The sequence below is a fragment of the Clytia hemisphaerica genome, unplaced genomic scaffold, assembly GCF_902728285.1.
Source record: "Clytia hemisphaerica strain Z4C2 unplaced genomic scaffold, Clytia hemisphaerica genome assembly, whole genome shotgun sequence".
NCBI lineage: Eukaryota > Metazoa > Cnidaria > Hydrozoa > Leptothecata > Clytiidae > Clytia > Clytia hemisphaerica.
Window position 1 is genome coordinate 2,595,173 of NW_027104594.1, and position 18,742 is coordinate 2,613,914.

Genomic DNA, 18,742 nt, shown 5'->3' on the forward strand with positions numbered 1-18,742 from the left:
AGGTCATAAAAAGAAGAAGAAGGTTAAAAATTTTAGTTATAAAGATGCTTACCTAGACAGAAATTGGTCTCCGCCCGTTTGCGCCCGTATTTCCGCCCAGAGATAAAACAGCTATAATTCTGCTTCTAGCGCTTCAAGCTGCTTGAATTTTTTTACGGGACGTCTTAAAGTCGCAAAGATTCTTTATGCTAAGTTCAAAAGTCGCTTACGCGTACCGCGATCGAGTTATAAACATTGTAAATATTCACCGCCCTTGAAATCATTTGAGAGGTGGGTTGACTGAGAGTAACCTCTGTGCTTTATGTTTTCTATGTTGTTTATTCCTGTTTTGAGTGGCATTTTAAAGCTCATTTTTACTTAAAAGAGGTCTTTAATACTCCAAGGAACCATGCTTCTCAATATTATATGAGATTTATTCTGAATTGAGTTTATATAATAACCTCCAAAGATAAGCACAAGGTACGTAAATAATTTTCTTTGTTTTTTGTATTTTCATCACCATCATTCTTATGAGATTCTTTTAAACACCCATTTATAGTGAGTAAGCATGTATGAGATATGTTTGCATATGTATTTGAAGTTTGATGAGGATGATTTGCTACGATTTTGGATCATTTTGGTTCATTTCGGTTCATTTCGGTTCATTTCGAAAAACTGTTTAAAAGTGAAAGTGAAAGTACAAAATTATATGTGGACGTAGCTTACACAAAACACTGGGAATTTCAAGGCAGCATTTGGACAAATACAGTTGACTTTTTGGTCTTTTTCTCTTGGATAGATTCAAATCATTATTGAAGTGAACAAAGCAAAAATTTTTGCTCCTTGTACCCTTTTAAACTGTTTTGCGGCAATTCTTGCGCAACTGCAGGCTTTTTTGAGGATGCACCTCAGATTGCTTAAATCGGCCAAAATGTCCCAGTTGAGTCAGTTTAACCAATCATTCTATTGAAATGATTTAAAGTATTTGTAAATCAACTAAAATTAGCAAAAGAAACTACGTATAAAGCTATTTTCCTTATTGGAGCAGTGATTTCTAACTTTACCGCATGTTTTCTCAAAATGTCGAATTTGGTGAAAATTGGCGGTTGCGACATTTTTTCTCAAGATAGGTTGGAAGTTAAAAGTTGAAACTTGGCAGGATTGCTCCTTGGATGAAAGTCTATGAAATGGATGAAAAATTTTTTTCCCTTAGCAACCGTTGCCATGGTAACTAGGGAAAACATGATTTTCTAGTTTCCATAGCAACCGTTGCTATACAGAAAAGATTTTTTCATTCATTTCATAGAGTTTCATCCAAGTAACAATCCTGCCAAGTTTCAACTTCTAATTCTAAAGCTAACTTGCGAAAAAATGTCGCAAAGTTTCCATTTTTCCGGGTTGCCTGGGCCGTAGCCCCTAGCAACGGGGTGCCATTTTGAAAAAAATTGTCGGAATTTTTTATTTACAGTATATACTATCAATTTGGACCAAAAAAACTTTAAATAACTTTGCAGAACAGTGTTTTTCAAAAAAGGGTCTCTAAGGGTCGATGACCTCCTTAATTAATGGGATTAATTTCCGTGAGATTTAATTTCGTCAGTCAAAAAAAACCAAGAAATTTCCCGAATTTATGTTCATTAATTCTTTTTTTAATTTCGCGAATCAGGCGAAAATCTAAAACGGCCAAAAAAAAATATTACATGTTCTTTTAGGATACCAATTTGTTTTTTTTCATATTTCGCGTGGATTCAATTTCGCGAGATTTATATTCGCGAAAATGGTAAAAATCCACGAAAACACAAAATTAAAATTTCCATTTCAATTATCATTCAGAATTCTATTGTAATAATTTTCTAAAAAATCTTCGAAAATTTGGTGCATTGCATTTCTCGTGGGAAAAAAATATGTATAAAAGTGGGCCATTCCATTTTATATCCATACAGGGGGTGGAGGAACATTTCCAGGTGGTAATCGGAGAAGTATTTCCAGGGGGTATTTTTTCATTTTCCCGGTAGGTAAAAGGTTATTCTAAAATTTCCGTTTTTGTTTGTCCACGCTTACTTTTAAGGTATGAAAATAATTTTTCCAAGACTTCTTTTGCAAATTTTGCCATTTTCCAGGGGGTATCATCACATTTCTAAAAAACCTTTTTTTGCCTTAAGAAAGGTTCGTCCACCCCACATGTATGGAAATTGGAACATCCCAATGTTCATCTCGAGACTCACATGTGTATGTTTTGCTAAAATCAAACGCTGATTTTGGACATGGTTAGCCAATGCACCATCTTGTTATGGATTTGAAGTTTGCATTAAAAAAGACGTTGTTTCATTAATATGAAAGAGGGGGAAAAAAAAGGCCTGAGACGAAATGTTTCGAATTAACTTTAAATCTTCTGCAAAGTGTGATTTTTTCTCACTAAAAGTTTAGTATCAAGTGAATTCAGTGGTAAAAGACAGAACCATTGCTATTCCTGTCCTAAAGATTAAAATGATATAACAGTGCAAGAGAAAACTGAAGCTAAAGTTCCAAATAATTTGTACGTGCAGGAGAGTCCGACAATTTAATAAACAAATAGATACCTAAAAGTTATGCATTGTAACCACCACGCATAATGATCAAACCATTATACTCCGAAAAAGTGGTTTAAAATTACAAATTCAATTCACAATTTTATGAATTTGTGAATTCGCTGAGCACTTTCTCAAATAGTGTTCAACAACATCGAATTGAATTGGATTGGAAACAATTTGCATCTAATTGTTCATTATAGAGGAATCAGATTCTCGATGTATCACGACCAAACAAGAACGATTTTATCCAATCAAACAACACAAGAGTACGCATCCGCAGACTAACGCATTCACTTGCGTACGCGCCACGCCATAGCCACATAGCCGACCAACCCTTGAACGAACCTAAAATAGGTAGCTCCAAAACGGCACGGTTATCACCCACGTACGCAAACGAGCCGAGATGATTATATTGGAAAGGGTCAACATTCTTCATGTCAGCGGTAGATAATTCAACTTTGCTTAAAAGTTTACCAAGGTACTTACCCTCCTGGGCGGCTACTTGGGCGGTGGGCGGTAAAAAGGTCTGTTTTTCGTCCGCTTTTTGTGCGAGGAAGGTGAAATCTTCGTGCGATATGACCACGTTTTCAGAATCAGCTTGGACGCCGAGCAGTAACCTAACAAAATTTGAAAAGTATTATTTTAACAGAGTGTTTTGAAGTAAGTCATTTAGGACATTGGAAAAGGCGAATGGAGTATACAGTTGAAGCTTTCTAAATCGAATTTCATCCAATAAGGGAATGTGTCGAATAATGGAGCGTCGTTTATGAGAGTTTTTTGTTGACGGTGAGTTTAAATATTATCGATCAATGGAACGTATCGAATAGAAGAACGTCGAATTAGAGAGTCTCAACTAAAATTTAGGAGGACATGGGAAAAGGCGAATAGAATATAAAAACAAAACAACTTTAAAAAATGATAGAAATTTGGGTAGGGTAGCTAGCAAATGATCCGTTTTATTATTGTTTTGCAAGCCTATGGTATGATGGCTTTTTACTGTAATCAAATATTCTCTCTATTAAGTGTTAAGTAAAAATGCTTCCTTAAGTTAATCCGCTTAAGTTTTAGTAGAGTGAAAATTGAGCCAAAAGTCCCTACTTTTCCATCTTGTTGAAGTGCGAACATAAGTGTGGGTATCTTTTCTTTGCTACGTTCAAAACATCTAGAAAGAAAAAAAGAAAAAAATATGTTGAAAACGTTGAGATACGAAGGGATTACAAAATATAGCGTGGGAAGATTTTATAGTATCTAAGAGTTGCAAATAAAAAAAAATCTTGAACTTAACTCTACAAACTCAACATAAAGGCCTTTTAAATGATTTCATATGAATTTCTACTCTATAAAACCTAAAAATATATCTAACCTTTCGGTCAAAGACCCTTCAAAGTTAAAAATGGTGATGATTTAATTAGCTAAGGCATAGGAAGAGAATCTAGTAGTTGAATTAACTTTTTAGCTTTAAATGGAAATATTTTTAGTGAGAGGAAATTCGTACATCCTTTTGGTTATCGTTTTACGATTTAAATAATAAAATCCATGTCCAATGTGTTTATCAAAATTTCAATAGCTAGTGAATGTTTGAGGACGGTAAAGTGACTGAAGCGATTTGGAATAACCTGCAGTTTTGACCCGCAAAATCCAGGACGGCAAAAGTGCTGATTCACCGTCGTTCTCAATAAGTCAGGATATAGACAAATTAGAAGCTTACCACCTCCGTCGCAGAAAAGCACACATACATAAACTTGTTCTTAATATTTTGGCCATCGAAGCCTTAGACCATGTTCTGACGTTGCGGTTCCGTTCAGTTCCGAAACGAAACAGTTTCGTTCAGTTCCGAAATGAAACGAAACGGTTCCGAGACAAGTGTGAACGTCAAAATTTGAAACGTCAAAAAAGAAGACGTTACAAAGCAAAACAGATCGAAACGGTTTCGCTCCACTTTTTTTATCGGGACGGAACTGCTCCGTTTTCTTGCTCCGAAACGTTCTGAAATCAATATGAGCACATTCGATCCGTAACGAAAATCATACCAGAACGAAACGGAACAGTAACGTGTGAACATGGTCTTATGTTCTTATATGGTTTGTTCTTATAAAAAGAGGTTTAAGTAAGATGGTTTACCAGTGAATTGTTTTTGATTGAGATTTCCATTGTCGGCGACACCATTTTCAGCAAGTAGTCCATTCAAGAAATCCATCAACTTTTCATTTTGAACGGTACAACAATCACCAACAGCAAAGATATTTTCAGTGTTTTTGACTTTCATGAAGGGGTCAGTAATCAGAGCCATTCTATTCAAAATGAAAAGAAGAAAGTTGAGGATTTCACCAATATTTTTAATGTGAAAGCCATTATTCCTACAGCCTTCTTAATTCAGATTTATTTGCGTCGGCAAAAATGTTCGGTTCTATAGTACAGTAAACATTTTTACGTCGGCAAAAATGTTCGCTTCTATAGTACAGTAAACATTTTTACGTCGGCAAAAATGTTCGCTTCTATAGTACAGTAAACATTTTACGTCGGCAAAAATGTTCGTTCTATAGTACAGTAAACTTTTTACGTCCGGCAAAAATGTTCGTTCTATAGTACAGTAAACATTTTTACGTCGGCAAAAATGTTCGCTTCTATAGTACAGTAAACATTTTTACGTCGGCAAAAATGTTCGCTTCTATAGTACAGTAAACATTTTTACGTCGGCAAAAATGTTCGCTTCTATAGTACAGTAACACATTTTACGTCGGCAAAAATGTTCGCTTCTATAGTACAGTAAACATTTTTACGTCGGCAAAAATGTTCGCTTCTATAGTACAGTAAACATTTTTACGTCGGCAAAAATGTTCGCTTCTATAGTACAGTAAACATTTTTACGTCGGCAAAAATGTTCGCTTCTATAGTACAGTAAACATTTTTACGTCGGCAAAAATGTTCGGTTCTATAGTACAGTAAACACTTTTACGTCGGCAAAAATGTTCGGTTCTATAGTACAGTAAACATTTTTACGTCGGCAAAAATGTTCGGTTCTATAGTACAGTAAACATTTTTACGTCGGCAAAAATGTTCGGTTCTATAGTACAGTAAACATTTTTACGTCGGCGAAAGCCAAATTTACTACATCGACATTTTTGCTTTAGCAAAATTCCAAAGCCAAATTTGTGTCGCCAATAGCCGAATGCCGACGTGAATTAGAATGGCTGTCCTACCCCCCTTGCTCCCAATTGACAACGGAATTCACGAATGCGTTTCGGGTAACATTTCACTTCCCGTCGACTAAAATTTCACCGTCCTTTCAATTCCGAAAATTTTCCTTTGCCTTTTCCAGGATAGCGAAAGTTGGAAAGGGTTTTTTCTAGAGGTATTCGTTATTTATTGTTTTAATTCTTGTTTTAACAACTTCAATGCTTTTGCAAGCTCAGTATTTTTTCATAGCGATTCAGACCTCAATTTAAATATCATCAACCAAGCTTAATATTGACCCATACCTGTTCGTTTGGCCAGGGATTTGTTGCATCAATTGTTTGGTCAGGTCACGTGGTGCTATTCCAGCAGCCCATACACACATACCGTAATCCATGCTACGTACATCACGCGTTTTAGCGTCTTTCAAATGGATGATTTTATCTTCGACACCAGCCACGAAAGTGTTTGTGACAACATTGATCCCCTCACTTTGGAACTTGTTCTCGGTGTAACGACTGATCTGAACATTGATAATAATGATAACAAGATTATATACAGTGTGTGCGACAAATTTTTATTCTGAGTAAAATCCTCATTATTTAAATGCCAAATGTTATTACTTGTTTACTTAATACTTCAATCTCCAAAACCTATTCAGTCGTCTTGGGAATTAAATATCTATCGATTGAATAAAGAATTGTAAACTTATTTCAATCATTCTAAGCCCAGTTTAGATCATAAGTTTTGCGGATTTTACCTCTTTTATTTACTTATAAAAATGTGTCCGCTTTTTTAGGACACACTGTATTTTAAAGGAGATATGAAATTTTGAGCATCATTCAGTCCGTTTTTTTTTCAACCGAAATAAGAGTATGGTTTAAAAATCAATTCCCATCGTAAGGCTTTACATCCAGAGTTTCGGTGTCGTAGTATAACTACTAATGTAATACTAATAACCATTATTATAATGTATTCTTCGTATTTTCGTATTCAATTCTACAATGTTTAAAACTTTTAAATAATTTGACCTATCAAATAGTCACCTGTAATTAAAACTTTTGAAGTAAAACAATTCACTTTTAGATAGATTAAAACTCACAAAAAACAGAGAATTTTTCCAATTTACTGCGACCAATCACTACACCTTACCTCGTCAGAGTAACTGTTCAAGATTTTATTCAATCCATCGATAAGCGTAATAGTCGATTTGTCGATCATTTCATCAGGGAAAATCTTTCGTAAATCCTCCTTCACAAAATCTCTTAATTCAGCAGCGAACTCCACACCTGGTGAAAAATAAATAAATAGTAACTGTTATTTCCCTCAACGTTTCCAGAAATTATGCAAGTTCCTCGATAAAATCAAAAAAATGGCGTAGAAAAGTTGGCATGACGTCAAGTACAGGCTATAGTTTGAAGACCTATCTGATTGAGAATCTCACACCTTCCTTCCGTTCGCGAGCGTTCCAGAACGTTAGGGAATGTTCCTGAACGTTCGCGAACGATTCTTGTTGTCAAAAGGTTAATATTCAACTTGATAAGAACGTTCGGAAACGTATTGGAACGTTCTAAAACATTTTCAAACTGGTAAATAAAAGGGAACGGTCAGGAACGTCCAAGAATGGGCTTTTCCAGAAATAGTCCGTGCACCCCCTGTTGAGGATATTGGATATCCAGGGGTTAATGATTTTTGTTCAAAAGTGGATATCCAGGGGGTTAAATAACTACAAGGGAGCGGATATCCAGGGGGTAAAGTGTCTTTTCAAGTAAAAAAAAATACAATATCAAGATGTAAGCATCTTTATAAGAGAGGATATCCAGAGGGTTGAGCATATTTTTAAGAGTGGATATCCACTATTTTACTGATAAAGTAGGATATCCAGGGGGTTCGATACTTCGAAAAATCAATATCCTCAACAGTGGGGGTAAGATATTTTTCTGGAAAAGCTCAATGTTACGTAGCGTTTCTTTTACTGGAACTTATTTGTATTGAAAGTCGCTTGTGATAACCCTTATAAGACGCACTGTATTTGGGAATTTTTAAGCTCTTTTATAGGACTTCTTCACTTACCAGTAGGACCACCACCAACGACAACGAAATTTAACAAGCGTCTCACTTCATGGTCAGGTTGACCAGGGATGGCAGCTGTTTCAAATGAGTCAATGACGTGTTTACGAATCTCTTGTGCTTGCTTCATGTTCTTCAAGTAATGAGTGTGCTCTTCAATGCCTGGAATTGATAAGTTTATAAGAATAATCAGATATGAATACAACCAAACTCTTCTATTCGAATCTTTCTATAATTCAAACTAAAATATTTGTCACCTCAGAAATTAATACAAATTACTTTCTGTATTAAAATCACTCTCTAATTCGAAGAAAATTCTTGGTCCCTTGAAGATCGAATTAGAGAGAGTCAACTGTCGAACTTTTGTGAGATGCATCGTCATGTTAAATATGAAATAAAAAACTCCACTGACCCGTGACAACATCAAAACAATGATAAGAAAATATTTAGTATCTGTTAGTACACGTGTTTTATACTAATTATGTTTTCGTGTAATATAGTTGTGATACTGGAGTTTTTTAATTAGTCTTTTTAGTTAGATTCCCACTAAGTCTTTTATAGTAAAGCCTCCGAATTTTACTGGCTTTTTCTCGCTTTCAATGCCAAAATCCATCTTGTGGGCCAAATTGAAAAGTCGTCAACCAAAACACAAAATCAAAAATCTTACAAACAAAATAAGTAACTGTGATTTTTTATTTAAATAACCCTTAAATTTTCCAATTTCAACTTTTAAATCAACCGAGTCGCACTTTTAGACTCTGTAAGCAGGTGATTTTATCGAGACACAACTAGTGAGGTTTGTCACGGAAGGACAAGTGTTAAAATATAATGGACCTTCTTTTGAATAATAAAATGATTAATCAAAAATGAAATGTTGTTTTAAAACAAGTACATACCCTAGTTAGTTTAATAGGTTTATTCATTTTGAAATAAGTCGAACAACAAAAAAGCACTGCAAGCAGAAACTTTTTTTCAAATATCGAATTCCTTCCGTGACAATTTCAAGACAAAAAGTTTTTTCACCAGTTTTGTGCAAGTCCACTATCTTGATATTATTGCAAGTTTCTAACTATTGGTACCCCCTAACAAAAAATGAAATTACATTCCAAAGCAACCTCCTTCATATTCACTTACAAGGTCTGAAATTATTGTCCTTCCGTGACACTTTCACCTTGTCCTTCCGTGACTGATTAAAAATATCTTGTTGTTTTTAGAAATCTTGGACTTCAATGGGTCTAATTTATTGCAGGAGAGTGTCCTACAAGGTTTAGAACCATTGGGAACCAGCTCAACCCTGTATGGAGCTCAGAATAAGCTTAACTAAGGCTCCAGTACAGCGCTGTAAGCTTACAGTGTAGGCCCAGGCGGCTCTGGAGGCCTAAAAACCTGTTTTCTGGCAAAACTACTGTTCCCAGCGGGTTCTAAACGCTCAAAATCGCTTCAGCACCATGGAAATATGCTAATTAGAGCCTTTGGAAGTAGCTCACTTGCTTTCAAGGTTGCGTTTTTACGTTTTTTGCTTTAAAAAGCCTTAAAAACGCTTAAATAGAGCTTTTTAAGCGTTTTTAAGCTATTTTAGTGAAAATTTGTCGGTTCTGCCCCCTTCGCTGGACTTCAATGGGTCTAGTCCATTGCAGGGGAGTGTCCTTCAAGGTTTATGACCATTGGGAACCAGCTCAGCCCTGTATGGAGCTCAGAATAAGCTTAACTAAGGCTCCAGTACAGCGCTGTAAGCTTACAGCGTAAAGCCCAGGCGGCTCTTGAGGCCTAAAAACCGGTTTTCTGGCAAAACTACTGTTCCTAGCTGGTTCTAAATCCTCTAAATCGCATCAGCACCATGGAAATATGCTAATTAGAGCCTTTGGAAGTAGCTCACTGGCTTGCAAGGTCGCGTTTTTACGTTTTTTTGCTTAAAAAATATAATCTTTCCTGTAAAATTTCCTAATTATTATCACCATTATAATTGAACAATAAAAATACAGTTCCAAGGTTTTGAAATGAGCTGAATAGTAAAAATGGCTATGATTCATGATATGATGTGTCACTTCACTAGTTTCAGTCAACATTTCTTACGCTATTGCTGATTTTGAAAAATAGGAATTTTTTCCTTCCGTGACGGTGTCCTTCCGTGACACTGACCTTTCTCAGTTGCAAAGGCCTGTAGCCATTGAAATTAATTTTTTTTACTCAGTTCTTTTTTCAATGACAAGCAGATAGACATAAGTTTCTTCTGGTGGTATTTTGGTTTTAAAATTCTCTTTAAATTCACAGGAATCTGAATTAGCATACTTTTGTCTTTTTTAATGTCTTCGCTGCGTTCCTTCCGTGACAGAACCTTCAAAGTTCAATTATTCAACGAGGAAAAACTTTTATGAAATTTATTTTGCTTTGGAAGTAGTAGTACTATGAAGGCTTTAATTCAGGACTAATACTATTTTCATTCATTTTACCATTTTTCAAAAAAAGACCAAAAAAGGCTCTGATTTCCTTCCGTGACAGGAACGGGACTTTTCAATTTGGCCCTTGTATAAGCAATAAAAAAAGAAATCTTCACAAGACTAGAGGAAAGATCATACCTTTGATGTTATATGTAGCAGTTTGTGCACCAATCGCTAACACCAAATAATCATAATTCAAAGAGAACTCTTCACGATGTCCAGTTATTTCTTTAGAGAAAAAATATAATGTATTTATTAGATCATAAATCAATAACATCAAGTACCAGTAAACTTTGGCTCAGACTGGGATGATCTTAATTTTTTGAAATTTGAGACTCACATTGTTCTTAGTTTGTTCTTAAGTTTGGGCAAATTTTCAACTTCGTGTTCTTATAAAATTGTTCTCATAGAAAAAAGACTATACACACTGTAAAAAAAAGAAGAAGAAAATTTTGTGGGAAAATTAAAATTTATTCTGCCAGCTCAAACATTGAGAAAAATAAGCATCACAGTAAGCTCATAAGTTCACCTTATTATAAAAGTTTATCTTCCTTTTTAAGTCGCCGCCCCTCTCCCCCGCCGAGAGCATGAGTCGAGGTGAATGGCCTTTTTCACTTGTGTGAATGCGTGAAAATTTTTATAAAATTGCATGGATGTGTGAATTGGAAAACTTTGTGTGACCAGAAATTATGTGAATTGCGAAAAAAATTGCGTGATTGCCTGAATTGAAGGTCTGTTGGGGGCCTCTTTGGGAGAGTTTGGCTTTCTACTACGATTAGATTGGCTTGTGGGTTGAAGAATGAAAAAGTCTACAATACCTGATAGATCTTTACATTTGACAGTATTTCCCTCAATGTCAATTTCAGTGCATTGACCTTCATAGAACTTTGCACCATGTTTATGTCGCTTTGCCAGTATCTTACGTATAGGTTCAGTGATGCTTCTACCTTCAACAGTACCCACAGTGACGCTTGGTAAAAGTGGTGTAAATAAAAAATAATTCTCTGGTGATACTACTGAGACATCAAATTCACCAGGTTTTAGGGATTTTATCAAACTGACAGCACCCCAGCCAGAGCCAAGGATTACCAATTTCTTTTTAGGTTTATCTTCTATGCTTTCAGCATACAATACCAAGACACCATAAGTAGTTGCAATTGATGTACCAGCAAAAAAGAAACCAACACGCCTGTAATCTATTTTGCCAGCATTCTTGGGTACAATTTTTGTTCGAACTCCAGTAGCTATTTTTGCACTTTTAAGTACTTCTGTGGCTCTTCTAATCCACAGAGACATTTTTTTAGACCTAAAAAGAATAGCACTTATATTAAATAGCCATCGCAGGCAACAAACAAATACAGTTAAATGAATTTCTCCAGGTTACATATTATCATATTCAGGTTATTTGAGTTTCCAAAGTAATATAGAGGGAGTGTAAGCTCTAATTTTACACCACCATAAAAGAGTCCACGAAAGAACGAAGAAAAAACGAGGTTTAAAGGTTTAGTTACTGGGCACAAGTGCCCAGGGTTGGCACTCAATTGTGACTCTTGAGTTCAACCCTGGTGATAAATCAATACCTTCTGCCCTGAGAAAAAAACGACAAAGAACGTTAAACTGGTACTGGTACTCACTAACAAGGTTTGGGTTTGGGAGGGCTTAATATGGCGTTCTTAATTGTGTTTTTTTGGTCACCCCTACATATTTATTACTCTTTGTACTTTACGCTGTTTAACCATTAACGGTTCAAAGAACGATAAATTACGCATGTGCATTATGTGGACTGAAATTGGAGAATCCACTGTATGTATAATTGCCTTCTCACAAATCTATTGTTTATTTGACTAAGGCCAGATTTTGATTAAAAAAAGTACTGGCAAAATTAGTTTCACATCAATCTTGGAAAAAAATGAAACAGGAATTTTAACATAATCATCTTGTTAGACAAAGCTTCCTCCAGGGTTGGCCATGCTTCCAGGAAATTCTCCGTTGGATGAATGAAAACAAATTGAAAACCCTCCCCTTGTGACTTTTTTGCGATCTTAGTATTTTTAACAATTTTGACAGGAAACCAGTAAAATTACTTTTTGCTAAATTGTACATCATAAAAATAGTTAAATGAGAGCAAAATATTTTTTCTTTTTTCTACTTATCTTTTTTATCATCCTTTTTGTCTTTTGATGTGATATGCAGAGAATTTCATATTTAGTCATTGCAAATAAATGCAATAAAAAATCCCAGTTATATATTTTGCATTATCACTATCACCGGTCAAATAAAAAAATATCAGTTGAAAAAAAGTTGATTTCAATCGTTGACTCGTAAACCTTTTGACAGCTTGGTCTATAAAATACCAATGGAGCGGGTTGCTGGATCAAAATGATAAATATTTTATTTGAACTATCATTATCCATAACTGGTCAAAATTTCAAGTTAATAGGCTCTTTCCAATCATGGAGGTAATAAAAATATAGATGGAGATACCACTCCTACTATTCTATTGTATTGTATCGTTGATAGCAAACTGTTGCTTTGGGAAAAAGCCATTAATTTTGCTTTCGCTCATGGGAATACTTGAGTCAAAGAGAATTTGAATAAAATCACGCTACATTTTTAAATTTTAATTTGTTCATTGTGTGATGACAGTTTTGTTTATAAAATATAAGAAAACCTTGCAAGAATAAGCACAGAACATCGAATTTGAAATGTTCGCTGCTCAGGGAATCCTCAGCAAATTTTGTCAATTTTTACATATTTACTAATGCCAATCTTTCAACTATATCCTATCAAAATTTTGAGGCAGCTGCTATTTTAGATCTAAAGATATTTATAGCAAAGAACCTTCCACAAACAACAAAGAATTCGCAAAATCTGAAGAAGTTTACCTCTCGAAAGTTTCCCGATAAAATAAAAACTTCTTTTAAAACTATAAAGAAATTATTACACGAAAAAAATTCGCATTTTACCTAAAAATACGAGGTTTCGTTGAACAGAATAACTTCACTTTAGTTCTTATAATCTATATCTTGAAGGATTTTTGCTATCAAGGATTGGTAATCAAAAGAGGCCGATTTGAAAGAAATTTCTAAAGAGTTTTATGACTTCTCTGGCTATTACAGAAAAGTTGTTACTCCATCTAACTTTTATTACCTCTATGTTCCAATCATGAAATATCAGGGTGTATAGTCTAATTACCGGGTGTCTCAGAAAAATGTCCCCCTTTTTTAAATTAATTTTCTTGAGTTCTATAAAATGTCAAAGAATCAATAATTTTGTATTCAAAAATCGAATAACGATAAACTTAAATTATGAAGAGTCATTTGTCAAATTTGGTCAACAAGATAGTTATCCCATTTGGTCAACCAAGTAGGTATCCCATTAATTAGTCGGGTTAAACCTCTATATGGATGGCCAGCCTAGCCTGCTTCCCCAGATTATTTATATAGCTTTCAAATATTGTAAATTTCTAGACTTATGTTTCACAGGCAAATATCTGAACTGAATTGAATTTAATTGAACAGAACAAAGGCTATGGGTTGCTCTAAAATGAAGGGTAGCCAATTTGGGTAGCCAATCGGGCTAGGTTGTGGGGTAGTAGTGTATTTCAGACCAGAGTTATAAAATACTTTTAGTTTCATGATAATAGTCATTGGAGCCAGGAGGTAAACCTTTGAAAAAATTTATTCATTTATGATGGAGAAGATATTCAAAGATTTAACTTAATACATGGCCAGCTTGTTTTCTCCACAATTTGAACTTAGACATTCTGATTACTTATAATTATCAAATGTAATTTCCTTACAAGATGTGAATCCCAAAGTTACCATAGGTGTAAGGTAAATTATCCTTTGATGTTTTGAGATTACTCATTGTTCTGATTTTCATTTGAGTCTTAGTTAAAATGTTGGGGATCCAAAAATATTCTGTACCTTTATTTAAACCATAAAAATGGTCTGGTCTGTAATTTTTCATAGTATGAGAGGAAGGAAGACAAGATGGCGACCGCACTCAGTACAGGGGGGGGTACATGTTCAGTGTAGTAACCCATGGGGTAATAACCTGATTTTCTGTAATTTAAAAAAAATCTGGGACCACCACCCTTTTTAAGTACATGGTACTAGTTTTTTCTGGGATTTTTTTTAAGGGACCAGCCCTTTTACTACCATGTAGTAGCTATTACCACCAATTCGAATCCTTATACCAGCCTTTAGTACCTTGTAGTAGATATCACCGCCCATATAAATCCCTATACCACCCTTTTAGTAACCTGTAGTAGCTATCACCACCCATTTCAATCCTCATACCACCCTTTTGATACCCTGTAGTGGCTACCATCGGGGATTCTGCACTTGTTCGACAGTACACTTGTTCGACAATACATTTGGTCGACAAATCGTGAAAATTGTCGGCCAAATGTATTGTCGAACAAGTGGGAAGATCAGTTGTCAGACTTCCCAGTTGTTCGAAATCCCACTTGTTCGACAATACATAATTGTCAAACAAGTGGGTCGTCGAACAACTATATGATCAGTTGTTCGACAATGTAATTGTTCGACAATACAGTTGTTCGACAATACAGTTATTCGACGAAAGTTTTCGAACAACTGTATTGTCGAACAATTACATTGTCGAACAACTGATCATATAGTTGTTCGACGACCCACTTGTTCGACAAAAGTTGTCGAATTATTTGACAAATTCTGAAGTTGAATATCGTTAACCTAACCTGAGATCAGATTGTGGTTGTTTTCTGCCCACCACGCTGAAGCGGTGGGTGGAAACATACAATCTGACGAATATGCGATCTCAAAATCGTAAAGGACCGCGTTCGTCTAAAAGGACTGGGGATGACAACAAAGTTGCGTGATATTGTGTTTATGAATAGGGCGCCGTATTAGTTTTTGACTTTCTGGCGCACAACAAGATTCTTGTTGTAAAATTTTCCGCGGGAGGACTATTTTACTCAGATGTATAATTTTCAAGTGCCTTCAGAGGTTTACCGTGCACGTAAGAAAGAAAAATTATGAACAGCTGTTATCAGGTTATGTTAACCTGGCTTTGCGTAACAAAACAATTTTAAACAATTTGCATTTTTTGACAGTACTTTACTCTTAGGTGCCAAATAAACGCCCCCTCCCCCCGCTTGTTAATTTTTTTGAAAATTTTCCAACAGCCCCCCCAGACTTTATTATATTAGGACCCCCGTTTATTAATTTTTAAGAATATTTTCAGCTGTCAAAGAAAAGGTCCCTCATAGACGATGCTATCGTTCGTGTAATATATTATTATGATAATACGATATAACATAGTTGTATATTATACTAGGTCATAGTTTGCACTAACTGCCATAGGCTACGTCATATCTTCCTTCGTTACGAGTGTAAAACTCCTACTCTTCGGGCTATGCTCTTGTTTTGAATATTGAAATTCTCCAGATAAATCGCATGCACACTGAGATTTTAATGAAACAATAGAAAGTTTCGAAACCTAAGCCAATCAGCTGTGTTTTAAACATTCTTTTATTTAAAATCTCTATTGATAAACATCTTTTGTGAATGTTGTCTATTATGTTTAAACATATTAATAAGCAATTCCCGGTGGGGGTCACTAGTGGCCGTCTATAGCAGTGCATAAAGACCAAGAGTAAGACCTAAAAGCCTGGATCTGTCTATTGTGTAGACTATAACTGCCAACTTTGCTTAACAAAACGACTTAAAGTCGAAAATTTCGCCAATTGTATTATGAGTTTTGAGATGAAGTAAATGTATTCGAATCTCCGAAAAAAGCTAAAAAAGAAATAGATTTACCTTTTTTAATTCATTAATTCTAATAATCATAGAATCTTTTGTTAATCTATTCTAAAGAAGTACAAGCAATGCATCGGAGAGAATGTCGATATTGAGTAAGTTACGGATTACGCATTTTGATTTTGACTGGTTGAAAAATTTTAAGTTGGTAAATTAAGAATTGAAACCTTAGCTTACAGTACACGATTTGCAAAATCGCAACTAAAAATTTCCTTATTTTAACAGAGTCTTATAAAGTAGACGCTTATAAGAAAAATAGATATGCTCATCTTCTTCGCCATCCATTGTTTATTTTGTAAGAACTAATTGTCGAAAGGTATATAACCCTTAATAAAGAGTTATTGATTTGATTCTTATAAAGAAGATGCTTATAAGAAAAATAAATATAATCATCTTCTTCGCCATCAATTGTTTACTTTGTAAGAACTAATTACCGAAAGATGTATTGCCTTCAATAAAGAGTTATTGATTTGATTCTTAAAAAGTAGATGCTTATAAGAAAAATAAATATAATCATCTTCTTCACCATCCATTACTTATTTTGTAAGAACTAATTACCGAAAGTTAATAGTTAAAGCAAGGAAAAGCGTCCGCCGCGCATGCTAAAAGGGAAAAGCTATGAAACTTTACCGGTAAGCCAACTTTACGGGATATCATTTAAGTCGGAACATACGATACTAACAAACGCAAACAAACAAAAACGCGCGCGCAAAAAATCGAGATGCGTGTCCAATATCCTAGCGTGAAGCAATAACAGCCATCTTCGCTCGCCCTCAGGCTCGCTGCGGTGGCAAAAACGTAATATATTGCGCGGCGGAAAATAGAGTCTGTGTTTAAGACATTGAGCCCCTCCGACTATTTTTCGTCTGCGCGGACAAAATTTCCGCCCGACTGCTAATTTGCGTGTTTGACTTGAGGTTATTCTTTATTTTTCGAATTTGTCTTTGACTAAGTCCGCCCTTATTTTACTCTAAATAGCCTGATTTTAGCCTATATTTTTATTTACCTTATTTTGGGGATTTCAGAAGTACAATTTCCAACCCCCCGGCCGGCAATTAGCCCCCCCCCCCGTTTTTTAAAATTTTGATTTGTAGTTTGATTTGAGTTGAAAATTTTCCCAACTCCCCTGGTTTATATTATTAATTCGTTTATCTCCCCCCCCAGGCTCGGATACAGAGGGAGGCTATAACCAATGGAGGAGAGTGCACTTTATTATCGTATTACCTTATATGAAAACTAATTACTCTCCATGAATAAGAGAGCCTACCTCCTGTATCCGACCCTGCCCCCCCCCCCCCCGAGTAAGCGTACAAACTTTCATGAGCATTTTTTTTCGCAAATTTTGACCCCTTTCGCGAAAGTAAATGTCTTATAAATTTCTTAACAGGAGAATTCTTCGCGACAATTCTTAACAGGACAATATGCTCGTAAAAAATTCTTAAAATTTTTGAATGAAAACCTATTAAAAAACTTCGAAATCGTAACAAATGTCAAATTTTCATCATATTTAAGCATTTAACCGTCAAAGAACAGCCGTTTTCATCGGATTCAAGGAATATGTGTCACTTTTTAGTAGATTATTTTTTTTGAAAATTCACATTTTTATTTAAGGATTCACGAAAGTTTATATCCTCGTGAAAACTAATTTTTCCCCAAACTCGCGAGAGAAAAAATGTTGTAAATTTGGCGATTTTTTACCTCGCGAAAGTTTGTACACTTAAAGTACCCTAAAGTTGAGGTAGAACGCATAAAACCTCGCAACCTGGAACTTTGGACCTGTACCACCAACGTTCTATTTTTCTTTTGCCTATGCCGTCTGTTAAGTCAAGCTTAAGGAAAGAAATTTTCACGGGAACAAAAACTTTCGTTTTGTAGATTTAGCCCCAAACCGCAAAATCAAGTTTTTGCAATATTTTCTAATGCCAGAACTATAATGGTTAATCTACAGAACGGCTGTTATTTTTTCCCAATTAGAAATTCGTAAAAATTTAAGATATCTTTTTCAGTCAGCGAAGAAGAATTTGGTACAGGCTAGTGTAGGGTTAGGGTGTTTCTAGCAAATTAAAAAACCCCTCTGAAGTAGGCATGACTCAGAATCTTAAAAACTGAGACGCTACGATGGGACCCAAAATGTTGCAAACCTTTTAGGGGTGTTTCCGCTCTTGATTCGGTTGAAAATGGGAAGTCGTGGTTTGGGGCACCGTGTAATGGGAGTGGTTGGTGCCTTTTGAGTGTCGTTGGGGGACAAGACGTCGAGAAACGAGTTTTAGTAATCAAAGGGCGCCCTGTACTATGCGCCGCGGCACCAAACGACTTTCGAAGGACGCGCACCGAACCGCCAGGGCTCTGAAATCTCCCGAACCAGGACGAAAAAACTTGTTAACATGAACTCTAGCAGGGTGAGACCAATAATTCCGAAAACCAGAAGTTGTTGGTAATTATTTCTTCCTTAGTAAACAAGAGATCGCGCACAAATTCGGTACATTTCTTTTTTCTTTTTAAAAGCTCCTTCATTATAATTAATAAACAAACCAATTAACTCTTGATTGAAGGTGATATTATAAAACCCATGAAAAACGAGAGAGAGTCATAAGTTGAAGTCTACTACTGTATTAATTCTATGACTTGCTATCTCCAAGCAGATCCGAATTACCGTTAATTAAGATTCTGATTCCCGGTATAGATTACCGTAGTAAGTCGCTCA

At 35.4% G+C, this 18,742-nt stretch overlaps 1 protein-coding gene across 1 annotated transcript; it reads right to left on the bottom strand.

Moving 5' to 3' along the window:
* Nucleotides 1–1,670: 1,670 nt before the first annotated feature.
* LOC136823933 (uncharacterized) lies at nt 1,671–11,537 on the bottom strand. Its single transcript, XM_067080092.1, has 8 exons — nt 11,050–11,537; nt 10,370–10,459; nt 7,797–7,955; nt 6,876–7,012; nt 6,029–6,246; nt 4,671–4,840; nt 3,648–3,711; nt 1,671–3,166 (listed from the first exon to the last, which is right to left on the bottom strand). Exons 1-8 carry the CDS (start codon nt 11,525–11,527, stop codon nt 2,755–2,757), a joined length of 1,728 nt encoding a protein of 575 aa, XP_066936193.1. The 5' UTR covers nt 11,528–11,537; the 3' UTR covers nt 1,671–2,754.
* Nucleotides 11,538–18,742: the final 7,205 nt, after the last annotated feature.